A 27,676-nucleotide genomic window follows, 5' to 3' on the forward strand; every position below is an offset into this window, starting at 1 on the left:
GGGGGCTAGAACTCATTCAGAGGAGATGGGTATTCTCGGCATCCCTTTACCTATCTTTGTTTCCAATTCCTCTTACTGTGTGTGTTCTGCTTTTCCAGATATGAAGAACATTGCCCTTGAAAGGAAAGATGAAAGTAGAATATGAGTTTACTTTCACTTTCTCCTTTTCTTCATACCATCTACCACGAGCAGCAACTCTTGCCTATTCTTTCTCATCTGGCATCATTTTTAAAGTCCCTTTTGTTTATTTGTGGTGCTTCTTAACCTGCAGCTCATTCTGAGTTTTGCATTTATCCTTTAAAAATATGAATGCATTAGTGTTCCTTGCAAAGTCATTGGGGTCACTTTTAGATGCTGTCACTTTTTTTTCCTCACCAGAATCACTGCAATTCTATCATGAAAATTCATTTCTTAAGAAATCTCTCTTAATTCATTTCCCCTTTTACACTTCCTGATGAAATATGACCTATTAAAGTATATAGTACAACACTTGCCATACCCAAAATCTCCCTTCTTGGACATCACAAACTGGAAGATGACATGGTTACTTCACTTCAGCAATTAGTTCCTTCTGATTGGTCAGAATTAGATCCAGAGTAGCAATTCATTCAACTTGTTTAGTCAGTTCATTTTCCTCCAAAATTACTAATCATCTCCTTGTTGTCAAATTTAATCACCTCTTCTCCATCCTCATCCTTCTTGACCTCTTGCAGCCTTTGACACTTGATCACTTTCTCCTCCTAGATGCACTCTCCTCTCTGGGTTTTTATGCTACTAATCTATTGTGGTAATCTGGCTACTCCATCTCACCGTCCCTATACTGGATCTTTATCCATGTTGTGTTCACTAATGGTGACTGTACCCCAGAGCTCTTTACTAGACCCTATTCTCTTTGATCCAAAATAGTTCATAGTTTTCTCTGTTTAACACTAAAGTTACCTATTCTAGAGCTACAATCCTGAAGGGATTTAATTACTGACACTTTAGCTTCTCCCTTCAACTAAAGCCTCATCATAGGATCATAGATTAAAAACTAAAGGTCATGGAGTAATTTTACAGATGAGGAAACTGGGGCCCAGAAAAGTTGAGTGATTTACTGAAGATCACACAGTTAACTGATTGAAGTAGGATTCAAATCCAGGTCTTCCTGACTCCAGGCCCAGTTATCTATCTACCATACCACACTGCCATCTTTGCAGATCAACTCAGAGTTGTATTAACATTTCTCTGGTTTTCATTGCCAGTATTTCTTTCTGCAGCCCTGAGATGACAGGGTGACATAATGGAATCTTACATATGTATATGTATGTATGTGTGTGTGTGTGTGTGTGTGTGTGTGTGTGTGTATCTCCTGAGAATCTGAGAGCATTTTGTGGACTCTCTCATAATTATACTATAAAGTAGAGACGAATTAACAGAATTCCTCTTTTTTAAATGGAAAAATGGAAAATTAATAATTTACCCAAGGTCAAACAGGCAACCAGCAAAAAGAAACACAATTTAGATGTGTCATCTCTGCTACTGGGCTCCCTTAAGAATCACAGGAAGGGAGCTAGAAGGGACCTCTCACTTGAGTGAAGAGGAAACAAATCTAAGCTGTGAAAACCTAAACTTTTCTTTTTCCATCCCTCACCCTTATTTAAAAGGGAGGGGAACTCAACATAGAAAAAGAAAGGGAAAAATACACGTAATTTTTTTCTATAAATCCATATGATTTGATGGGGAAAGCATGAGACTGGGAGAAGACTTAGAATCTGTGCCTAATTCTGCCACTAATTTAGCCAAGTCACACCATTGTCTGGGCCTGCTTTTTCACCTAGAAAATGATGGAGTTGACCTACAATCTCTAAGGCACGTTAGAGATGTTATTCACTTCTACTCTGAGTTATTTGTAGATTTCATAGCATTCTGAAATCTGGTGAGACAAGCCTACCTTCTGGAGGTAGGCTTTGTCTGACAAATTGATGCATCTCACCAGCATCTGATCTCACTTTTGTTCAAGGTCATCAGTTCGTTATTTTGTCATCATGAGGCATAGAAATGAGTCAAGCAACTGATTTGTTCATTTACTTTCTAGGGACAAAAGAGGTCTTCACAAACAAAGAAAGACTTTCAAAGAAATCTGACGTTTTGACAGACGATCTTAGGTACAGTAATATGATAAAGGATAGATGGACAACAAACCCTCTTAGAGACATCTGAAAGTCAGTATCATCAGTCTTCCATTTTCCAGATGGGGAAATTGAGGGAGGCAAAGTAAATTGATCTGATGTGGTCTGATAAAGGCAGAAGTAAAATCCAGAATAGATTCTGTTACATTGTGATGCAGTGTAGTAGGCAAGAGATTTTGATGCTGAAAACACAGGGTGTTATTTTAAGTCACTATCACTATCTGTTTTTCCTCACCAGCCCTGAAAAAATAGGAGAAAAGATCTTGTATTTCTTCGACATCACTTTAGACAAAATAACGGCAGCTGATGAAATACTCATCCCTACAGAATCTTGTCAGTGTCAGGAGGTACTGGAATCTGTTTTATTGCCTCTTGCCTACCATTTTACAGTTCTAGAAGAATTGGACAAAGCCTTATATTACTACCTAGAAATTGTAGCTGGTTATATCAGCCTAAATGATAACTATTTGGTAAGTTTTGAGTGTCAAATTTTTAAAAAATTATGTTAAAGGAGTGTGCAATTTTCAATTTTGTTATAGTTACATGATAATGGCACGTGCATTCCTTTGGCAGCACAAAAACAACTAAGCTTGGCCCCTAATTAGAAAAAATGATTAATTAAAGCAGGAAGTTACCAAATGCCAGGCACTGGTAATAGTTATCTGTAAGCTAGTATGCCACTGTGAGCCAACTTCAGCCTCAACCTAATTAGCTTAATTACTTCATATAATGATGTACAAAGTTGATTTGAGGCCATGTGTTTTTTGAGGGCGTGCTGCTTATCCCTGGTGCCAAAATTACTATGTATATCTCTGGAGAACAATACCAGGAGACACAACACTAGAACCAATATGCACAGTGGTGAAAATATTTTGGCTCTGAGAAAGGGGTCCAAGACTGAGGAAAGAAAGGACTTTTTCCCTTCTCCCTCCCGATAGCACCCTCCCAAGAATTCCGAATGCCCTAGACAAATTCCTCCATAGTCTATTGTTCAATTTGCTTCTGTTGCTTATGGTCTGGTAAGCCACCCACTCATAGCTTCCATGGACCATGTAGACAGAGTCCTTGGTAGGGTACAGCAGCTATCAGAGACATTGTGCCATTGCGGGGACCAAGCAACTAGAGCTGTATAGTAATTGGGGAAAGTAGAGGTCAGGACCCAGAGGGGGAAGAAGATAACAGTTGTCTGTTGGTTCTGGAAAAGACCTGAGATTCAAATATAGTCATCTGATACACACCACTACTCCCATCCAAGTAATCTGGGAGGGACTAGAGCTGCCTGCTGCTTGCCAGCAGACTCCTCTCATTTTCCATACACCTTTCAGGCTGCACCTTGCCCTTTTTTTTTTTTTGAAATCCCCTCTTCCATCTTTTCCTTATCAAAGTTACCTTTGTCATTGAATTGAATCAGATTTTGTTTGTGTCAAAATATTATGGGAGTGGGTCAATGGGGAAGGAAACAAGATTAAGGGGAAATAAAGAAATTTTCCTGGGCTCCACATTCTCTTGGGAATTCAAATCACTTCCTCTTCCTACTCCACAAGGGGCTTCTGATAAGATGGATAAATATGTCTTGCGTTTGGTACCCAACACAGACAATCACCCAGGGGAGTATCTTCAGAGAATACAGGCTAGTGTGAGAACTTGAGGATGATAATGATAATAATAACACCAACTAACATTTACATACCATCTACTATGTGCCAGGTACTGTGCTAAGCCCTTTAGGGTTTCTATCTCATTTAATCCTCATCACAACCCTGGGGGATAGAGGCTATTATTTTCCTCATTGTACAGATGAGAAAACTGAGGTAGAGAGGTTAAGTGACTTGCCCAGGGTCACAAAGCTAGTAAATATTAAAGTCGGATTTGAATTCAGGTCTTCCTGACTCCAGGCCCTGAACTCTTATCTACTGAGTCACATTACTGGAAGAGTTGTGGGTGGTAAGGGGAGAAACACTCTCATTCTGCCTTTATCCAACAATGGATATCCAGTTCCTTTCAAGAATTTGTTGCCTTTTGTGGAAGTAAACATTCAAAATGAAGAGGGCCAGACTCACTGTGCAGGCTTCTGGAGCCTGCAGCTGGATGGAATTTGTCCAGCAGGTATGGAAATCCTATTGAATGTTGCTTTGCAGGCCTTGCCTTCCAGTGAGTGGAGCTTTGTAGAGACTTGCACGTCCCCAGGGCCAAGAGCTAAGAGAGGGTTGGAGGCTGGTGGTTGTTGCTTACTGTTATTTTCTCTCGTTCAGTGTGGAGAAAGCCCCTCCTGGGGAGCCTGCCCTTGCCTGACTTGATGCCTCCTTACCTTGGTTTCAGGCATACCTGCACCTGTGTGAAGGAGAGAAACTGTTACAATCCAGGAAGCATGACAAATCTTGGTGCCACACTTTTGAGTCTGCCATCTTTTACACCCTCAAGGGCCAGGTAAGGAGCTACTGCAGCAGGGTCTGGAATCTTAGTTCTCCCCTTGAAGGCTGCATACAGAACTTTCTGGTACCTTTTTTCATTCTTTACTACCACCTCTTGCATTTCAGAGTTTGCCACAAAAACCAGAAAATTCCCATCACTTCAGCTCGTGTGCTGCTATTGTCTTCCACCAAGCAAGGAAAGAAAACTCAGATTTACACTCTCCTCCCAATTCTCCTCCTCCTCCTCTCTTCCCAGTCACTGCAAGTGACTTTTGGCACAATATTTGAAAAAGTTTAATTGATCAATTTGTATTTCAGAAGAGGCCATTGGCTTCTAGTGGGGAGGAGAGTGGAATGTAGGAAGATGATAAAGATGGTGAATTTATAATTAATAAAATAATTCATTATTATGATTATAGCATTTATTTAATTAAAGCAAAGTGCTTTACAAATATTATCTCATTTCATCCACCCCACACCTTTATGTGGTAGGTGCTTTTATTTCACTGTTCACAGATAAAGAAATTGAGGGAGATAGAGATTAAGTGACTTGTCCAGGGTCACAGAGCTAGTAAGTACCTGAGGCTGGATTTGAACTCAGGTCTTTCAGACTCTAAGTCCATCATTCTGCCTAGCTTTTTACACACACATACACACACACACACACACACACACACACACAGAGTGACTTTTAGTTGCTGTCTTTTAGACCTAGAGTTCCCAGCATCTCTTTTCTTCAGTTTTATTGACCTGTGATGTTTTTATGTTACAAACATTTCCAGGTTATCTCCATTCAGTGAGAATTCTCTTGCAATAAAGTAAAACAATTAAGCAAAACTAACAATACAGTGATCTCAGTTGAAAGGGTATGCCACATTCTGTGGCACCCCCAGCCTCTCTTTATGTTTTTTTTTTAAATGAACAGAAACCTATTTTCTCTCCCTCCTCTTTACCTCATTGTGGGAAAAAGAAAAGAAAAGCAAATCCCTTACAAGAGATATGCATAATCAAAGAAAACAAATTCCCTCTTTGGCGGAACATGAAAATATCTGTGTGTCATTCTGCACTCTAAATACATCACCTCTCTGTCATGGATAGTATGCTTCCTCCTTGGTCCTCTGGAATCACAAATGGTCATGGTATTGATTGTAGTTTTTATAGCTTTCACAGTTGTTTGTCTTCACAATATAATTTTTATTGTTTAAATTGTCCTTTCTTTTCCTCCCTTCCTTGGTCAGTTAAGTACTTAGCCTAGTTGGGATAGAGGGAAAAAAAGGTAATGGAGCGAGTTTCTCACATTAGGAGATTAAATCATACTGGATACATAATGGGGTGAAGAAGAATTCAATTCCATATATATTAAGCACCTATTCTGAGCAAGCCACTGTTAAAATCAATTATTTGAAATAAAATGGAAGCTGAGAAGCTTGGGACAGTGCCTCCTGTGCCCCAGGAGTAGACCTCAACTTTAAAATTCATGAAATAGGCTGAAAAAAGAGTAAAACCCAAAACGACAAAAAAAAGCCCTGACCACAGAAAGCTACTATGGCCACAAGGAAGAATCTACCCATCACCCCCTGAAAGAGATCCCAAAGTGAAGACCAAAAGTAATGTAGCCAAATTCTAGAACTCTTAGGTCAAGTAGAAAATACTGCAAGCAGCCACAAAGAATTCAACTATCAAGGAGTAACAGTCAGGATTACACAGGATTTAGCAGCTTCTACATTGAAGGATGAGAGGGCTTGGAATATGATATTCTGGAAAGCACAGAACCTTGGATTACAACCAAGAATTAACTACCCAGCAAAACAGCATAATCTTTCAAGAGAAAAAAAAATGGATATTCAGTGAAATAGAGGGATTTTAAACTTTCCTGATGAAAACACCAGAGTTGAATAGAAAATCTGATTTTCAAATACAAGACTCAAGAGAAGCATAAAAAGGTAAACAGGAAAGAAAAATTATAAGGGATTCAGTCAATAAGGTTAAACTGTTTACATCTCTATATGGGAAGATGGTACTTATAACCCTTAAGAACTGTATCTCTATAAGGGCAGTTAGAAGGAGTACATGTAAACAGAGGTGCGGGTATAAGTTGACTGATGAGATGATATAAAAAATATTAAGGGGTGAAAAAGAGGATTGTACTGGGAAAAGAGTGAAGGGACAGGACCTATATGTATAAAAATATTTATAGCAGCTCTTCTTATGGTGGCAAAGAATTGGAAATTGAGGGGATGCCCATCATTTGAGGAATGGCTGAACAAGTTGTAGTATATTAATATTAATGGAATATTATTGTGCTGTAAGAAATAATGAGCAGGAGGATTTCAGAAAAACCTGGAAAGACTTATATGAACTAATCCTGAGTGAAGTGAGCAGAACCAGGAGAACATTATACATAGTCATGGTAATATTGTGCAGTGATTAACTACGATTAACTTAGCTCTTCTCAGCAATACAGTGATCCAAGACAATTCCAAAAGATTCATGATGGAAACTGCTGTCCACATCCAGAGAAATAACTGATGGAGTCTGAATGCAGATCAAAGCATACTGTTTTCATTTTCTTTATATTTCTGGCATTTTTTCCCCTTTTGTTCATTTCTTTTTTCACAAAATGACTAATATGGAAATATGTTTTACATGATTACACATATATAACCATATCAAATTGCTTACTATCTTAAGGAGGTGGGAAGGGAGGAATGGAGAGAGAAAATTTGGAACTCAAAATTTTATTAAAAACTGAACATTAAACATTGTCTTTATACATAATTGGAAAAAATAAAATATTATTTAAAATATTTTTTAAAATTATGTGATCCTCGCAACAATCCTGGGAGATGGGTACTATTATTATTATTCTCTTTCAGATTAGGAAATTGGGGTAAACAGAAGTGAGGTAATACATTTCTGATACTGGATTTTCATCAGATCTTACTGGTCCGTGCATTTTCCAGCATATTGTTTTAATGCTCTACCTCTGAGTAGAGGTCCAACACTGAGTGCAAGGAGTTCTGGGATAGCAAGATCCAAGATACCATGATCTGCGCTGGAGCCAATGGGTTTTCTTCCTGCATGACCCTGGTCACCTTGTTCTGCCCGAAGAATGGTCTGCCTGGCCTGGGTGCTATTGTCTCTTGAGGAAGTAGCACCTGTTCTACCACCAGCCCTGCTATGTGTGCCCAAGTCATCAAGTTCATCCCCTGGATTAAGGAAACTCTGGCCAACAACTGAACTGCTCAGGGCAGAAGGAAACATGTGTCTTCTTGTAACTCTTCCCTTCCCCCACCTCCAATAAATGTGCCTGTGTAGGATCAAAAAAAAAAAAAATAGATGAAATAGAATTTTCTATAGCAAATGTGATTTGTATTAAGTTCTCATTTACCACAATGATCCTAATGAGAAAACGTATCTCACTGTAAATGACATAATGATTTAGTTTCATGTTCAAAAAATTCATGGTAGCACTCTGAGCTCCCCATAACTTTTTCTTTATTTCTTTTGAAATCACTCAAAAAACCAAATCAATTCTTTTGTATTCTTAATCCGACATTACCTTTCCCTAAGGCTTTTCAATTGTAACTCTGGGAAGGTCAAGGTCACCGGGGTGGGGAACCAAAAGTTTGGATTCAGTCAAAGGGCAGCACTTGAGGCCCTAAAGCTCCAGGACACAGGTTCCCACCCTTGGAGGACAGGGCACATAAACAGGAAAAGCTACTTACTGAAAAAAAGGATGCCATACTTAAATAATTCAATGCTATACATATAGTTCTATATCTTTCATATAAAGAATAACTAAAGTTTCTCATATTCTTCTTATCTCAATGAAATTAACACCCCTTTCCAAAAACTCCAAAACTCTCAACTTTCAAATCCTTAATTCACACTCAATTTAAACAAACTACAACTTTCTTTAGCTTTTCTACCCATTCTTATCTCATCCCTACTTGCTCAAACTTTTTTCCTTTCTTTTTATATTCTTCCAGTGGACTTTGATTAAAACTCTTCAAAAGGGCATCTTTCTTTTTCCTTTTTGTATTTTGATCCAATACCTCTCTTACTTCTACTTTCTTCTACATTCCTCTAGTCTGTATTTCCCAGTCATTCCCCATACTATCTATAGAACTTCTCTTCACTCCATTGAATTTTTCCCTTACAATTTAACACAAGTTTTTACTACACAAAACCAAATAATTGCAATACTGTTGCCTATTCCAAATGCATGGCCTATTCTAATACCTTTTGATGATTTTGCTAATAGTTACCTAAACAATTAAGTTCTGTTATATCTTTGTAGAAGAAATACAGTAGTTAACACAAAACATTTTTCCAAATTAAATTTTACTTACTTTTAGGTTGCTCCCTGATTTAAACAAGCTTTTAGAAAAAAAGTTAATAACCCAAAGTTCTTAAGTGCCAGATAAATTTAAACTGCAAAGTACAAATCCATTTTTTCCTTCACTTTAGAACTTTACTAATACTACTTTTAAACCAGCTTCATTCTCTTTCTCTAATCAGTGAAAGAACCTTTTCCCCCCTTGTACTAAAACAATAAATCAATCACTCTCTAGGGAAAGGGTGATAAGAGGTCTAAGTGCTTTTCCCATGTAACCTTCACAGAATTTTATTATTTTTTCTTAAAACAATTTCTACAGAGTGGTACACCAGAACTCACTGAAACATGTCAGCACTTACAGAAACATTCAAACCATAATCTGGAAGCTCATAGCAGAGAACTTGCATGCAGATACAAACGTACTAGGCCACAACTTTCTGCAGACTGTGTTGTCTCTTGTCTCTCTCCCTAAGTTGACCAGAGTTGAGAAGGCAAAGAAAGTTAGTTACTTTTCTTTTGGCTTGATCAAGCCCCAAGAAGTTAGCTTGATTTACCAAGACACAAGATATGACAAGTATGACAGTATGACAAGACAGACACATAAAAACAGTCACTAGTGATTTTTTTCCTTTTTATCTCTCACTGAAAGTTTTAATCAAGAAGTCCATGCGTAAGTCACTGCTTGATATTATCGCTAACTGGGAAAGCTCTTTTGAAACTCCACTTTTCTTAAGAATACTTTTCCATTATGCCTCTGCGGAGGCAATCTTAGAGGTGGACCTTAGTCACCCCCTTCTAAATGGGAAGTTTCCCCATTCCCAGGCCAATTTTCCTTAAGTGAATGTCCATTGGCTTACTAGAGCTGGTCCCTATGGTATCCTCTTCAAGGGACCACTTCCCTCTGAGGAGGGCCATCTGGGTATAGTTTGGGAGGATGTAGAGGTTTGGAGATGGGCAGGAAGTTCACCAGTAGAAATGTTAACAAAGCGCCCTAAGGCATTCCTTTGTCAAGGCCCAGCAATCACTTGGAGACTCTCGGGCTCAATCCCTTCACGGTCTCCATAGCTGTTAAAGCAGGGTGGGGGAAGGGGGAAGGAAACTGAGCTCATCCAGACAAACGACTTATTTAGCAATGTGGTTGCAAAACAAACTGGGTCCAAGGCTCTCAACAGCCACGGACCAAGAAGCTTGGCTTCTCACAGTTAACTTACAATTTGGAAGGAGTGAAAAATAGGAAATACAGGATGACAGGAATTGAGACATCTCATTTCTCATTGATGAAGGGAAGTTGGGAGACACTGAGGCTTATTCCTGTAGTTGGGCGATAGTGGGGAGAGGAAGGAGTCTTGTGAAATCACTGAAATCAGGTGATTCATATGGAGTTGAAACTTAACTTCGCAAAATGTAGATAAAGGCAAAATCGAATCATTAATGTTATTTTTAATGGATCTGCATGTATACGTATGTGTAAATACACATGTATATATATACACACGTGTGTATGGGTGCATGTGTGCATGTTCGTGTATCCTTGAAATCACCTGCTACCTGTGTCTTCTCTATTTTCATTTAGAGGAAAGAATTCAGGAAGCTAACTATCTCTTTCAGCCAGGAGTGGAATACAGAAATATAATTTTGGAATGCTTGAGTAAACTTTATCAAATTAATATATGAAAAGCACTTTGTAATTCACATACACAAACTGTGTGTGTGTGTGTGTGTGTGTGTGTGTGTGTGTGTGTGTGACAGAGAGAGAGAGAGAGAGGACAGGTAGATAAATGATAAACAGAGGATGATAGATAAACAGATAAAAGATGTCAGCTATCATTCCTATAGTTACTTTTCTTGCTTTTTTTCTCTCATTGGCACATAGGTCTCCTTCAATGTGGGCCAGATGGTACTTGCTAAGAAAATGATGAGGAAAGCACTGAAGTTACTAAAACGTGTCTTCCCTTACAATTGCATTTCGGTTCTCCTCCAGACCCATGTTGAGAAAAGCAAACATGCCTTTCACATAAGTCAACAGGGAAAGGACATCTGTCCTCCAGGGTAAGAGACAGAATTAGAATAGGACTAGGGCATTAGACTAGGGCATGTGAACTACTCCCAACAGGATGGGGAGTCCCAACAATCTGCTTCAAAAGAACCCTAGCCTGCTTTTGAAGGGTGTCATCCTTTTGGGTGTGGGCCTTCTCCAAAGTAAGTTTCCACACTGGAAAACAGTGAATAGTGTGACTTTTAGAGTGTCTTCAAGGGATCTTCAAGTAGCCTTAGGGGTACAGGAAGGCACAAGGACAGTACGTAAAGGTTCAGAAGACCTCTGTATGTTGGTCAGATATGGTATCTTCTGAAGATTCCAAATGGTTAAAAAGAGTATTGGCATGGAAAAAAATGTCATCTGATTATTATCTTTAAAAAGTGACCAAGAGAACATCAGTAACTAATGACATATATGTCTTTTTGCTATCTACATTAAATGTTTAAAAGAATAATCTGCACATATCAAAGATAGCCTTGACAAAGGATAGGGAAAGGGGGAGGGAGGGAATAAATATTTATATTGTACTTTCTGGGTACCAGGAACTGTGCTAAGCGCTTTTTACAAATATTATCTCATTTAATCCTCACAACAACCCTGCAAGACAGGTGCTATGATTATCCCCAATTTACAATTGAGGAAACTGAGGCAAGCAGAAGTTAAGCAATTTGTCTGGAGTCACTAAATTAAGAAGTGTTTGAAGCTGAACTTGAACTCAGATCTTTCTGACTCCAGGCCTGGTGCTCTATCCATTACATCCTAGCTGCCTAACAGGGAATGGGCAGGCTTTTACAAATGATAATCCACAGTAAGCAATATCACACATTAGACCTAAAGGTATAGAGAACATAAAACCCCACTGGTCTTATTGTTTATTGACTACAAAAAACAAAAATTGGAACCTGAAGAACAAAACACCCTTTTAAAGTCCCTCCTCCCAAAAGGTATCACCAATGTACATGCAAAAATTATACATGATTAATTAATATCAAGTGGAGGATAAAAGTAGAAATGTAGGTTCACCAAAGACGGTTGCCACTGTTAGGAACAGAGCGTGCCTAGAATCAGATAGTGAAGTCCTTGTGATGCTCCTGTTTGCTCAGGATGTTATTTGGATAGCACCAAGCCTCAGAACACTGCAGAGCCCACTCATCCCCCAGTTTGTGCATCTTACACAGACACTGCAAGTGAAAAACAATTTGGGCCCAGAATTGAACAGGAAGAAGAGAGTAGACTAGGTTGCTTAAAGAAATTGTAGGGATCTTTTAATGACCTCAAACTCCTCCCTGAAACAAAGATCCATCTTTTAAACACCAGTATTTTTCTAGTTATGTTGTATGGATGTGACTTACAGAACATTACATTCTCTGAAAAACTGAAGTGGAGGATTGCCCAAAGGCAGCAGAGATTCTCATGGTAGGCATGAGCAGTCTGAAATATATTACAGTTGTAACAAAACATACACTCTCTGAAAGCCAGGTGGTTCCATCTCTTTTCAGGGATCCAGGGGAGTTATTACGAGGGGCTGGAATGTCTCTTCTGCCATCTGCCTAAGCCCCCACCAACTGTGCCCCGCCCCCCCATTGTTAGGGGATAGTGATTAACTGGACAGCTAAAGTGGCACAGTGGATTAAGTGCTGGGGCCTGGAGTCAGGCAGACTAATTTTCCTGGGTTCAAATCTGGCTTCACTAGCTGTGTGAACCTGGGCAAATCATTTAACCCTGTTTACCTCAGTTTCCTCATCTGTAAAATGAGCTAGGAAAGGAAACAGCAAACCACTCTAGTATCTTTCCCAGAAAACCACAAATGGATTCCCAAAGAGTTGGGCGTGACTAAAAAACAACTGAACAGCAACAGTAATTAACACCCCAGTTTTATTTAAGCATACAATGACATAGTTATTTCACAAACATATCAAGAAAAAATCTGCAAACATTTCCCCCAGTACTTCAGACCCAGAATCTCCACTACACTACCTTGGTCTCACAGGCAAAGTGGGCTCAAAACTTGGCTTAGCTTCTATCTAGTGTCAGTCCCACCAAGTGCACATCCAAAGCTGGCATTGTTGTTGCTGGAGTCTTTCTGCGCTCGTGTCTTGAAGGTCATTCCTAAAGATCACTCCTTGTTTCTTGGGGCGTTTGTGGTACATTGGCTATAAAACTCAGCCTGTATTGTGACTCCTGGATTTCTGGTACTCACTTCCCCAAACAAGGTCAGAGACTCCACCCCCTTCACCTAGAATGGAAAGAACAAATGAAAAGCCCAAGGACCAGGGCCTGTTTCTTGGGACCACATGGCCTCAGAGAAGGAGGAGTCTCTAAGGCTTTTCCCCTCACAGCACAGTCTCATCTTGGACACTGTAAATGAAGGAGTCACTGAATGGGGCAAAGAAAGGCAAAAAGGACATATCTGAAGCTTAAAAACCTCTTTTAGTACCTTTGAAGCCAATCAAAGAATTACCCCTCCACTACATGGTTAGCCAACCAGGATTCATTACTGAATATCTGCCCATGCTCCACAGTCTCTCCAAGGCATTTCCCTTCATGTTATCTTGATTCTCCCAGAAACAAGCTCTCTAGCATCCTCTCCATTAAGGCTCCATCTGCTGAGAAAACCAATGGTGTCTATGCATGCATCAGACCTCTATTACACAAAGAAGAGATTACTCAGGAGAAATGGACTGAAAAAGATATACCTGAAACAGATGTGCCAACATGGAATGAGAATGAGGGCTAAAAAACAGGTACCTCACATTCATCATTGGTATCCTTTCCATGTCAAGAAAACATGAGAAAGGTCCCCAGAATGTTAGGAAGAACCCCTATGATAAGCTTGAGGAAGAACATGGACAAGTCTATTGGAGTCAGCTCGAACAGGTTGCAATAGCCAATTATTAAATTTTCAATGTAAACATTTATGTCTTAGAAATCAGCAAATGCTATAAAACAGGGCTTGGTTTATTATTGTGTTGATATTCTAGACTTAAGAAAGCGATGAAGAAAATGTGAATAAGGCAGAAACTTAAAAGTCTGTTGCATACACTCCCCCCCTCCCCCTCGACAGCTAGTTATTAAAACATTTAGCAACATACCCCTAATGAGCCACATAAGTTGGGCAAGATGGATCTGCAACATTAGAGAAAATGTTCACACCTGTGATGAGATAATGGATCCATTAGGGTGTTAGAGTACTGGAATTTTTAACAAAGTATTAGAAAAACTTTCTCATGCTTTTCTCATGGAAAAGATGAAGAGGGGTGAGCAAGGTGATAATATGGTTAGATGAGGTTGAAACTGAATTGCTGGGATTCCTTCACACACACACACACACACACACACAGTCATTAATGGTATGGTGTCAACTTTGGAGGAAATCCCTATTGGAGTACCATAGTGATCTATGCTGGGTCCTATACTTTAAAATATAAACGCATTAGTAAACTTTTACAGAGAAGGATAGTAGAAAATTATGAGCAATATTGCTTCACATTTAACCTTTTTATCAATTAGTGAGGTAGAGACATAAATGACATGCTTATCAAATTCGCAGATGAAACAAAGCTTGTAAGGAGAGCCATTATGTTGAATGACACTCTGGATCCTCAAAAACCTTGATTAAAATAAAACCATTTTTAGCTCACAGGCAGTACAAAAACAGGCAATGGGCTTCAGCGATAACATGCTGACCCCCTGGGCTAGAGCTGAAGATTTGACATTTAATGGGTATATAAGTGAAGTCTTGAATGTGAGTTCAAAATCAGCTTCATAAGTATAAAATGGGAGAAACATGGCTATACAGCAGAGTCTGATAAAGATCCACTGTTTTTAATGGATTATAAGCTCAAGATGAGCCAAGAGCATGATGTGGAAGCCAAATAAAGTTCATCTTAGACTGCATTAAGAGAGAGGCACTGTGTGCGGAAGTATGGAGGTAGGAAGCCCAAGTGTGTTCTGTCCTGGTTAGACCACATCTGGAGTTCTATATTCAGTTCTGGGAATTGATATACTGGAGAGTGCTCAGAAGCTGGCAATCAAGACAGTCCCAAACCTCAAGATCATGCCTTAGAAGCGTGCGGGGCAGTAACTGGATGTTTAACCTAGAAAAGAGAAGACTTAGAGGGATATAATAGCTGTCTTCAGGTATCTGAAGAGGATTATGGTGTGGGAGAGAGACTGGGGTCTCCATGTGGATCTCCCTGCTTGGGTTCCTTTCCTTTTGGTAAATTGTTCCCTTCTGGATTATTCTCTGATGCTTGCTCTAGGTTAGATGTGAAATTGTGGTGTGAGAGTAGAGTCTGTTTAATACTGGATATAGCACTATGAGCAATACCAGAGAAATAGAAGAGAGGGGCCCTTGCCCTTTTCGGGGAACCAGACAGACATGAATTCCTCTGGGTTCTCATCTTTAGAACAAAGGGAGTTAAACTAGTTGACCTCTCTGGTCTATACCAACTTTAAATCCTATGAACCTAGGAAACAACTGCTTCGAGTCTGGGAGGAATAATTATGAGGAAGTCTTTCATGACCTCCAGCTACACATTCCTTAGACAGGTTTCCACAGAATCTTAGAGTTGGAAGTAACTTCAGAGATCATCTTGACCACCTTCACACCCCACGTAGGATTCCTCTTTGTGTTATTCTGTTGTTTTTCTCTATGCCACATTGTATGATCTTGCTTGTCCTCTACCTAATAGGAAGAGAAAATTGGCTCAGCTTCACCAGCAAATCTCTTGCCTCTCCTCATTATGGCAGATCTACAGCTTGGATTATGCTTGCCATTACAAGTACTTTGCCCACTTAGCTTCCATGATGCAAGTGAATTCTGCACTGGAAACTCAAAACAACTTCCAGGTAGGCTTTCACATACATATAGTGTCTCAGAATTGCAAGGAATATGAGATCATCTAGTTTGTTGCAAATGAATGAATGAAAAATTATGTATTAAGCACCTACTTTGTGCCAGGCATGTTACCAGCTACTAGTGATAGTCCCTACCTGCAAACTTACATTCTTGTTTCAAATTTTTTTCAGTTAATAAGTATTTATTTTCTCTCCTTGCCACCTTCCTCCAACCCCTCCCCCTAACTGAGAAAGAAAAAAAACTCCAACACTTTACAACAAATACACAGTCAAACAAAACAAATTCCCACACTGGCCATGTCCAAAAATGGCCACATGTGGCCCTCTAGGTCCTCAAGTGCAGCCTTTTGACTGAGTCCAAGTTTTACAGAACAGCTCCAGGCTGCAGGTTCCCCACCCCTGGTCTTATCACTTCTTTGCAGATGTTGGGCAGCATTCTTTATCTATATTCCTCTGGAATCATGGCTAATCATTGCATTGATTGGAGTTCTTAAGTCTTTCAAAGTTATTCATATATATGTATGTATGTATGTGTGTATATAGGTATATATATGTGTGTGTGTATGAGTGTATATATATGTGGGTGTACATATGTGTGTGTGTGTGCATATATATATATATGTAAAATACATAAAATTTTCCTGGTTCTACTGATTTCAGTCTACATCAGTTCATGTATGTCTTACTAAGTTTCTCTCAAACCATTTCTTTCATCATTTCTCATGGCACAATACTATTTCATTATATTCCTATGCCATAACTTGTTGGACCATTCTTCAACTGATGGACATCCCCTGAGTTTCAGTTATTTTGTTGTTGTTGTTGTTCAGTAGTTTCAGTCATATCCAACTCTTTGTGACCCGTTTGGGGTTTTCTTGGCAGAAATACTGGAGTGGTTTACCATTTCCTTCTCCAGTTTATTTTACAGATGACGAAACTGAAGCAAATAAGGTTAAGTCACTTACCCAGGGTCACATAGCTAATAAGTGTCTGAGGACAGATTTTAACTCAGTAAGATAAGTCTTCCCGACTCCAGGCCCAGCACTGTATTCACTGAGCCACTTAGCTGCCCCTTCGATTCTTTGACACTACAAAAAGAGCAGCTATAAATTTCTTTTGTACTTATGGGTCTTTTTTCAGGGGTGTGCTAGAGCCAACTTGAACTGCCTCAAAGATCTAATTGTTAAATTTTCCATGTGGGTATTTAGATCTCAGAAATAGGTGAATGCTGTAAATCAGGGCTTGATTTACTGTTCTGTTAATTATGTAGACTTAAGAAAGTGATTTAGAAGATGTTAAAGATGTAATTGAAAAGTATATGGTACGGAGAGTTGTTAAATATTTACCAGCAGCATGCCCCTGGACCTTTTCCTCTTTCTTTGATCTCTTTGCCCCAAAGAGATCAAATCAAGTATTTGTATTGTCAGGTCAAATGTACAAACTTTTGAGGCATCATTCCAAATTGCTTTCTATAATGGCTCACCCAATTTACAACTCAACCAATACTGCATTAATGCATTAATAATACATTAATGTCTGGGGCAGCTAGGTGGTGCAGTGGATAGAACACCGGCCCTGAAGTCAGGAGGACCTGAGTTCAAAGCCGGGCTCAGACCAAACACTTGACACTTACTAGTTGTGTGACCCTGGGCAAGTCACTTAACCCCAATTGCCTAAAAAAAAAAAAAGGCAAAAAAAAAATACATTAATGTGACTATCTTCCCAAAGACTTTCCAATACTCGCCATTTTCCATTTTTGCCAACTTTGCATCAAAGTCAACTTTGGTGGATGTAAAATGGGACCTCAGGTTATCTTTAATTTGAAATTCCCTAATTATTAGTGATTTGTAGCAAATTGTCATGTGGTTCTTAATACCATGGATTTCTTTTCTTGAAAACTGTCTATTGATATCCTTTGACTATTTAATAATTGGGGAATTGCTCCTATTTTTATATATTTGAATCAGTTCCCTAGACAGTATATTTTGGAAATAGTAACTAAAGTAATGGTTAGCAACTTAAATTACTAATGACCTCTTAGTTTCCAAATCCAATGGCCTTTTCTCAATTCTCTTCCTTCTTGACCTCTCTGCAACCTTTGACAGTGTCGATCACCATCTTCTCCTTGATACTCTCTTCTCTCTGGGTTTTCAGGACACTACTGTCTCTCCTGGTTCTCATCCTACCTATCTGACAGCTTCTTCTCTGGAAGTCCTTTAGGCAGCTTAAACTCACCATGTCCCAAACTGGACTCTCTCCCTGCCAAATCCACCCCTCTTCCAGGCTTCCATTGTACCATAAAGGGCATCACCATCCTCCTAGTCACTCAGGTTCAAAACTTTGGTGCCATCCTTGACTCCTCCTTGTCACTCATCCCACAATCCAATCTGACCTTATCACTTCTACTCCACAACAACTTTCCTCGGTACTCCCTTGTTTCTGCTCATACAGCCACCACTTTAGTTCAAGCCCTAATCACTTGTCTCCTGAACTATCACAAGAGTCTCCTACCCCGAGTCTCTCCCTGCTCCATATATATATATATAATATCTGTCCCATTAGAACACAAGCACCTTGAGGGCAGGAACTGTTTTTGCTTTTTCTTTGTATCCCCAGGGCTTAGCATAGTGCCTGATACATAGTATTTAAAAAATAATTGTTGATTGATTGCATATGGGATACCCCATATATATCCCCTCTCACATTTACCCTTTCTTTCTTTCTTTCGTTCTCTCTCTCTCTCTCTCTCTCTCTCTCTCTCTCTCTCTCTCTCTCTCTCTCTCTCTTCCTTCCTTCCTTCCTTTCCTTTCACTGATGACATTTCAGATCATCATAGCCTACTTGGACTACTCACTGCACAGCCAACTGGCAGGTTACCAGGGATTATGGTTCAAGTATGAAGTCATGGCCTTTGAGAAAATCTTCAACGAGCCCTTAAATAGAGAAACTGTGGAAATAATTGCTTATGTGGCAGAAAAATTGTCTTACATCAAGTACATAATGGGTTACCTAGACCTGTCCATTCAGTTAGGTAAGATTTCCTTTTCATCTCCATCTGACTGGGCAGCAAAGGACCTCCAATTCAAATCAATTCTTGTTTATTAAGGGCCTACTATATGCAAGGCAAGAGAGGGAGTACGGTAGAGTATAGCGATTCTCAAACTATTTGGTCTCAAGGGGAAGGGAAAAAGCATTTATTAAGCACTTATTATGTGCCAGACATTATGCTAAGCACTTTACAAATATTGTCTCATTTGTAAAGTCTCAGGACCCTTTTACACTCTTAAAAACCACTGATATATCTTTACAAATCTCTTTAATATCTGACTTAAAAGAAGACAGCTAGGTTCTCATGTCTGCTTCTGCATTCAATCTATTGTAATATGTTGTTTTGTTTGAAAGATACAAAGGAAACCCATACTCACACAGATATGGAGTTGAAAAAGGGAAGATAGTTTTAATAATAATAATATTTAATTAATTATTTAAAAAACAATAATAATTTAATTGAATAATAACAAAAACATTTTAGTATTATTGTGAAAACAGTTTTGACCTTGAGGATGTCCTGAAAGGGTCTCAGGGGCTCCCGCGAGTCTGCAGGTGACAGTTGAAGAATGACTGGATAGAGGGCCAACCTCAAAGCCAAAAACTGGGTTCAAGTTCTGTTGTTAACATGTACTAACTAGCAGGACAACCCTGGGCAAGTCACTTAACCTCTCAGTGCACAAGCCTTGAAGATTGTAAGTCACAGAGAAAATGCCAACCTGTATTGGTTAAGGAAGTTCACGTACCTAGGTGTTTCCTCCTAGGACCAATGAAATCACAGCTGCAGTCCCTGTCATCCCTATCCCTGTGTGCAAGGCACTGGGGATAGAAAGACAAAAAAACAGAATTTGCATTCTACTGGGGATCTGATTAGAAGGCAAAGAGTGGAGGAGGAGAGACTGAGATTGTTTCTTCTACAGGCTTCCGAGCCCATGGGATGTGGCAGCTGATCAAGGACCCCAACAGGCATTGTTTCGTCCTTCAAAGACTCACTGTAGCTCTCTTTCTGAAAAACAGGTATTTTTGTGGCAAGTCCCAGGAGAAAATGTTGTATTGTCAGGGGAGGTGCAGCGGGATGTGTCAGCTGAGACTGGGGCGAGGGGTTTTGCACTGCGGGGATGGGCCATGTTCCTTCCTTGCCCCAGATACCAGAAAATGATGGAAGTGATGGATTGGATGTGGTCATTTGCTAGCGTCGAGGAGCACGCCATCAGCCAAGGCCTTTTCTATGATATCTGCCTAGACATCCTGCTTTATGGCGGTAAGTCTTGCTTCTGCATTCTGAAGAGGGCAACAAGAGTATGCATCTCAAAAGACTTCCCCCCAGGACTGGCTGGTTCCTGGTTTTAGTGGAGTAGAGATCAGGCCGGGAGGGAAGCTGTTACCATGCAGTTTCTGGGCGGGGGGATTGACATCAAGAAGTTACGGGGGGGGCAGCTCGGCGGTGCAGTGGATAGTGCTCCATTTGGCCTTGGAGTCAGGAGGACCTGGGTTCAAATCCAGTCTCAGACACATAACACTCACTAGCTGTGTGACTCTGGGCAAGTCAATTTACCTCAATTACCTCACAAAAAATAAAAAAGTAGAAGTTACAGGAGGGAAAGTGCATACAAGGCCGGCCTTACCTCAAACATGAAGGACAAAGTTGTAGGGAAGAAGGGGAGCAGCATCTCTCTGTATTCTATGGTTTGGGAAGATCCTTGGAGAAAAAAAAGGTATCACGAGGAAATCTGCTAAAAAAAATTCACATCAGGATGTCCATGGCAGATAATATCTTAGCCACAGAATCACAAGATAGGAGAGTTCAAATCAGTGAGTAGACTTGGAGTCAGGAAGGCCTGGGTTTGAATTCCACCCTGGACACTCACTAACTGTAACTGCCCTGACCCAGGGCAGGTCCTGGAGCCTCGAGTCTGGACTTCAAGTTTCCTGATCTGTGAAGTGAAGCAGTTGGCTTAACGACCTGTAAGGCCCCTTCTGGCTCTAAATCTGTGGTTCTAGTCCAACGCCTTTGTTTACAGCGGAGGAAACAGAGGCATCTAGCAGAGAAGAGACCTAAGGTCGAGCACCCAGGAGAACACACTAAAGCACTGCGCAATATTGCCTCTCTCCACACATTGTAGTAAGGGCTTCTTAGAAACCGAAGGCCTTAGTTAAAGTAAAGCATTCTAATGGTGGGAGTTTCAGACATCTGCAGTAGAACGGTTGGTTAAATATTTGTGGTACAGGATGCTTTCAGTGATGCCTCACACCAATGAGACAACAATGGACAGTTCCTTTAAGGCTGGTCCAGGGCATACCTTAAACCAGAATCCAATCTAGTCACTGAGCTCCCAGGGTGGTCTTACTGGACTGTGTCATGGAGAGGAATTCAAGTGTTGCTACCAATTAGAGAACAGCTAGAACATAATGGGATAGAAATGTATGCCTTTCTGACTTTGGAGCATAAGGGCCTGACTGCTCCCTCAGCCCAACTTGTGGCCATGGGGCTGCCCAAGTTTCTGCAGATCCTAGCTCAAGGAAAGAGTAGCAGTCAATGGCGTGGGACCATCAAGTCACATGTCCCACCTCTGGTTTCAAACCATCCTAAAAATTGGATCGAGAACACAACCTCACCTCTCATGAAATTCTCTCATGGATAATTACTAAGCTAAGAAAAAGAACCCCAAGTGAAATGTTCCTTCTCCTGTCCTTCACAGGCTTTATTTATAGGACCTTTGAAGAATGTCTGGAATTCATAAATGACCAAGAAGATAACAAGATCCTCAAATTCCACAGCGGCCTATTACTGGCTCTTTATTCGGATGTAGCAATCTGGTAACACAAAGCTTACCTATCCATCTCTCTCGTTTTTTAACACACAAACATTTATGAATGTCTATTATGTATAAAGCAATATGCTAGGCTATAGCCAAAGATAAACAAAACCCAGTTCCTTCCTTCAAGGAGTTTACAATTTCATGGGATTGATATGAGAGTAACATGAAGTGTTTTTTAAGATCCAATGAGAAAGAAATCATTTCCCAGTAGGGGAGAACAAGGAAGGCTCAATCCAGGAGGTGAGGATGGGTGGAATGTCAACAGGTTGAGTCAGAGAAGTAAGAGGTGGCATTACAAGTATAGGAAACTTTATGAGCAAAGGTTCACAAGCAAGAGAATGAAAGACATATTCGGAGGAAAGGTAGTGCTCCAGGTTGACAGGGTAAGATATGGTCAAAGAGGGATGGATTAAATTGAACTGAACTGAGAAGTGGGCTAGAACCAGATTATGGAGGGCCTTGAAGGCCAGGCAAAAGGGTGTGGACATTAGTAGGCCACTGAAGGTTTCTGAGCAGAGAAGTAATGAGATTAGACCTGTGCACTATGAAGATTCATCTAGCAGCAGTTGGAATGGCGAGAGGAGAGCTTATAAGCAAGGAGATGTTAGGAAGATACTTCTGTAGTTTAGAGCAAGTATCACCAGGATGGTGACATTGGGAATGGAAAGGAGGGGCCAGAAATGAGAGAGGCAGAAGCTAGAATTGAAAGGCTTTGACAAAGAAATGTTTTAGGGGAAGGAGAAATCAAAGACGATCCTGCGTTTACAAGCATAGGGTAATTGGGTGATACAATTATCAGAGATGGGAAAATTAGGAAGAGGAGGAGTAGTTTGGGGGGGGTTGGAGAGAGAAGATAAACTCAATATCAGACAGTAATGAGCATTGTCTAGAAGAACCAATGATAACACTGTCAGTCAGTCCATTAGCATTTGTTAACATGCCAGGCACTGTGTCCAGCACCAGGGATACAAAAAAAAAAAAAAGGCAAAAGACTGACCTTGCTCTCCAGAGCTCACAGGCTAACTGGGGAGACAACATGTAGATAACCATGTGCAAACAAGATGGAGGATCAGCTGGAGGTCATCTCAAAGGGAAGACTGAGAAAGGCTTTATGTAGAAGGTGGGATTTCAGCTAAGGCTTGAAGGAAGCCAGCAAAGTTAGGAGGAGGGGATGAGGAGGGAAAGCATTCCAAGCATGGGGGACAACCAGTGATAATGCCTGAAGTCAGAAGATGGAACAGCAAGAAAACCAGTGCAGACTGGTACATGGAAGGGATTAAGTTGGAAGAAGATTGGAAGGATAGGAAGGGGCCGGGTTAGGAAGAGCTTTGAAAGCCAGAGGATTTTATATTTGATCCTGGAGGCAACAGAGAGCCACGAGAGTTGATTGACTAAGGGAGTGATACAGACAGATACACTTTAGGAAGGTTAATTTAATGACTGAGTAGAGAATGGATTGGAGTGGAGATAGACTTGAGGCAGGGACACCATCTAGCAGGTTTCTGCAATAGTCCAATTGTGAAGTGATGAAGGCCTGTACCAGGGTTGTGGTAATGTCATAAGAGAAAAGGGGTGGAGTATATAAGGAATGTTATGAAGGTATAAACTGCAGGAAATGAGCACTGATTAGATTACATACTGGGGAGGCAGGGAGCAGTGAGAGATAGTGAGGAGCCATGGATCATGCCTAGGTTGCAAGCCTGGGTGACTGGGAGGATGGTGGTACCCTTAAAAATAATAGGGAAGTTAGGAAAAGGGGAGAGTTTGGGGGGAAATATAGTAAGTTCAGTTGGATATGTTAAGTTTAAGATGCCTACGGGATATCCAGTTTGAGAGGTCTAAAAGGCAGCTGCAGAGGTGAGACTGGAGATTGAGTGGTAACAGCTGAATGAGTAGATTTTTGTGAATCATTTGAATAAAGATGATAATTGAAACCATGAGAGCTGATGAGATCACAGGTGAAACTGCATAGAGGGAAAAGAGGAGAGGAGGGGCCCAAGACAGAATTTTGAGTCCTGGTTATCAGGCATGACATGCATAAACATCCTGCAAAAGAGAGAGGAGGAGTCAGAGAAGTAGGAGGAGAATCAGGAGACAGCAGTGTCACAAAAGCATTAGGAAGAAGAGAGTTATCAAGGAGAAGAGGATGACTGACATTGCCAAAGCCTGATCCAGAAGGATGAGGATAAAGAAAAGACAATTAGACTTGACAAGAAAGAGACCACGGATGCTCCAAAGCTGCTGACGTCCTCTGTTGATGTCACTGGGCGAGCAGCTTTCTCCATCCATCTGGAGTCCTCTGCTGCTTTCATCTCTCTAGTGAGCAGAGCTGCTCTTTGATGGATGCCTTCACTGCTGAGGACAATTAAGAGACCATTAGTAACTTTGGAGGAGGCAGTTTCAATTTAATGATGAGGTCAGAAGCCAGACAACAAAGAGTTAATTAAGAAGCAAGTGAGAGGAGAAGTAGTGAGGACACCTGTTGTAAATGGCCTTCTCCAGGAGTTTAGCCACAAAAGGGAGGAGAGAGATGGGATGATAAGTAGCAGAGGTGGATGGATCAAGTGAGGATATTTTGAGGATACAGGAGACATGGGCATGTCTGTAGGCAAAATGGAAGCAGCAAGTGGATATGAAGTGACTGAATATTGGTGAAAGTAGAGATGATAGGACAATCTGCTGGAGAAGATGGGATACACATATATGTATATATATATATATATATAATATATATATATATATATATACTTGTGCATGTAGAGGGTTTGCCTTGGCAAAGAGAAGGGCCACCTCTTCATGTGAGACAAGGTTTATGGAGGGAATAGTGGGGAAAGACACATGAGTGATGTGAGATGAGGAACAGGTCAGAAGAGAGAGCTCTCTTAGAAAGGTGTCAGTTTTTTTCAGTGAAATGAAGTAAGGTTCTGCGCTGAGAGGATAGGGGAAGAGGGAGCTATGGAATGCTTGAAGAAGATGAAAATGTTTGGAAAAGTCACTATGACGAGTGGAATGGTGCCTCCATTAGGGAGGTATAAAAGAATTACCTTCATACAGTGAGGGCCTGGTTGAAGTCATATCACATAACGTTGTAGTGGATCCAGTCAGCACAGCTTCATGATTTTCTCCAGGTTTGTTCAGCAGCAAATGAGTACAAGCAAAGGAGCAGATGGTGGGAGCAATTCAAGGCTGGGGTTTGGAAGAGCAAGGTTTTCTTTAGGATAAAGGGGCGAGAGATTCAAGAGAAGAGGACAGTGTAGAGTTGAACCGGCTCACCAAGGGGTCAAGATGGGAAAAGGAAGAGGGTGTAGCCGGTGCAGGGGTGATGGCCTGGGAGAGATCTGAGGGATGGAAAGATTGGTGGTCACATAAGAAACAGCAACAACAACAGATTTCAGGGTTGAAAGGTAGAGAGAGAAGTGGAACGAGAACAGATTATAATTAGATAAAGGAATTTCAGACTTCATGTGGAACATTTGTGGGTGATGACCATCTGGGTGTAGCTGTGGGAGGGTGGAGGAGGAAGAGGTCAAGGGAAATGAGTGAATTGAGGAATTAAGAGGTTTGGATGTTTGAGGGAATATCAATATGTATATTAAAGGCTGCTAGTATAAGGTCAGGATTTGGGGAGGAGAGAAAGACTGTGAACCAGGTACTAAATTTATTGAGGAAGCAAGGAGATCTATAGACAATAGCTACCAGAATCTTGGTAATATGGATTGAATAAACCTCAAAGGGGGAAAGGTTACTGAGTGATTGATAGTTATAGCGAGAGAAACCAAGGGGTATTCCATGACCAGCAGGTCTTAGTGAATGAAAGTGCCACCAGTGCTGGTTAAGAGTGAGAGCCAAGAAACTAGAAAAGGAACCTTAGAAACATTCACTGCCTCCGGTAAGAGATGCTTTTCCTTCTAGAGTTGTAACATATTCAGTCTGGGCAAAAAAGTTGGCTGCTTTGAAAGACCAGGAGATTAGATGAAGGAAAGTCAACCCAAGATCATGTTCAGACATTCTGGCCCCCGGAGTTTATAGTCCCCTGGAATGCATCCCTCCAACAACTGGAAGGGAGTTGATGTTTTCCTTTTGTCTTCTTGGTATCCATTTCCCCAATTCATCCCTACTCCCCTTTATCACCAGCTATTAAAATATGCTCAGAATCTGCTGAAGCCAGAATTCAAATTTCAAACTGCATTCTCCTACAGTTGGTGGGCCCAGGGTAGCGTTTTAGGAAGGCATATTTTCACTAACACTGAATTTATAAAAGCAACAGGTCTCAAGTGTGATGCTGACCTTACTTCCCCCCCCCCCATTGGTGATTTAGGTTTGCAAGACAAGAGCAATGGGAAAATTTTCAAGTCTTTTACAACAGAGCTAAAAAGCTGGTCCAGAGAAAGACTCCCTCAGTCCTTTACTGCTCTGGATTTAGCAAATTCATGGAATGCCAGGTTCTTTGCCTCCAAAAACAAATTCAAGACCAAATGGAGAATGTCCAGGACATTGGAGTTGAACTACTCAAGGTGACCCCTTCCTTGTATTTTGCTGAGTTTATATTCAGGACAGTTAATACGACTTAGATATAAACAGAACATATTGCTTAGATATGCAGCTAATCCTGTGAGTTATTTTTTTCATTGCTCCTGAGAGGGTGGCTCCCAATTTTGGGCAGTGCAATTCTAAGGTGAAATATATATTAAAAAAAAATACTAAATTAGAGTTATCTCCCCTAACCTTGATTCCAACCCTATCAGGTTGTTTTTGGCATAATTTTAAACTAACTGCTTTTCTTTACTTTCTAATTCTGAGGCCCCCCTGGGGCAAAGAGGCCCTGACCCCTTTGCCCTAGCATATGTCCCCACCATTCATCCCCAACCAAGTAATTCCCTCTATCCATCCAACTCTCCTTCACCATGACATTTGGAATTACACTTTCTTGCTTTGGTATTTCACTCTGTGGCTACTTGTTTGCCTAGAGGCTAGGCACACTGACCTTGATGTCACAAATTCACCAGAATCTATTACAGTAAAATCACAAATAACCCCCACCCTCAATCAGTTAATCAGATTTCTCCTGATTCCCTTTGTACCTTGTAGGAGATGAGGTAAATGATAGCAAAATCAGGAAATGAGCAAACAAACTTCCAAATCATGTCTGGGAATCACTACCGCCAATTTAATCTCCTATACTTTCCGTATCATCAGTCCAACGATGGCCCAGAAAGGAAAGAATGCTGAACTCAAAGTCATGAGATTGAAGGTCATATCCCAAGTCTAATTACTTAATTAGCTGTGTAACTATGGTCAAATCACGTAATCTTTCTACACCTGTTTCCTCATCTATAAAAATACATCATGGAAAAGCATGTTGTAAAGAAAGCAACTTGTAGACCTTGACGTAATAAAAAAAAAAATCTGAATTATTAAATTCACTGATACCATACTCCAATTACTAAGGAAGCAAAACAGGAATTGATTTCAGACATATTTCCAAAAATGGTTGAAATCATTAATTGAAATCATCATTCCAGGAATAATCTATTTCAATAATAGCTAGCATTTACATAGTTCTCTAAGATTTACATATGTTAATCTCATTTGATCCTCACAACAACCCCCTGAAATAGGTGCTGTTATCATTCCCATTTTATAGACCAAGAAACTAAGCATGAAAAAGGTAAAGTGACTTGCCCAAGGCCACATAGCTGATAAGTATCTAAGGCAGGATTTGAACTCCGGTCTTCCTGACTCCTCCAGCTTTTTATACACTGCCACCAAGCTGCCTAGGAAAATGTGTTTCCAGAAATAATATATTTCAGTATTTAGGATCAGATTTAGAGATAAAAGGAACCTTAGAGAGCATCAAATCTTACCCCTCATTTTACAGATGAGGTAACTAAGAGTTTAAATAACTTGTTCAAGTGTGACATAGGTTGTATGGTAGCAAAACCTGGATTTTAACCCAGTTCCTCTGACTAATGCTATTTCTACACTAT

General features: G+C 40.3%; 1 protein-coding gene across 1 annotated transcript in view; it reads left to right on the forward strand.

The window, feature by feature from the left end:
* ADCY10 (adenylate cyclase 10) overlaps positions 1–27,676 on the forward strand; it is a 134,104-nt gene that overhangs the window by 96,911 nt on the left and 9,517 nt on the right. Inside the window, exons 22-31 of the mRNA XM_078155791.1 lie at positions 2,078–2,147; positions 2,260–2,641; positions 4,491–4,598; positions 10,798–10,973; positions 15,657–15,813; positions 18,649–18,853; positions 19,791–19,887; positions 20,016–20,131; positions 21,570–21,687; positions 26,008–26,203. Coding sequence (XP_078011917.1) covers positions 2,078–2,147; positions 2,260–2,641; positions 4,491–4,598; positions 10,798–10,973; positions 15,657–15,813; positions 18,649–18,853; positions 19,791–19,887; positions 20,016–20,131; positions 21,570–21,687; positions 26,008–26,203 — 1,625 coding nt within the window. The remainder of the gene's footprint in view (positions 1–2,077; positions 2,148–2,259; positions 2,642–4,490; positions 4,599–10,797; positions 10,974–15,656; positions 15,814–18,648; positions 18,854–19,790; positions 19,888–20,015; positions 20,132–21,569; positions 21,688–26,007; positions 26,204–27,676) is intronic.

Source organism: Phascolarctos cinereus, unplaced genomic scaffold (assembly GCF_003287225.1).
Source record: "Phascolarctos cinereus isolate Bilbo 61053 unplaced genomic scaffold, phaCin_HiC Scaffold_5;HRSCAF=322, whole genome shotgun sequence".
In the NCBI taxonomy this organism is placed as follows: Eukaryota; Metazoa; Chordata; class Mammalia; order Diprotodontia; family Phascolarctidae; genus Phascolarctos; species Phascolarctos cinereus.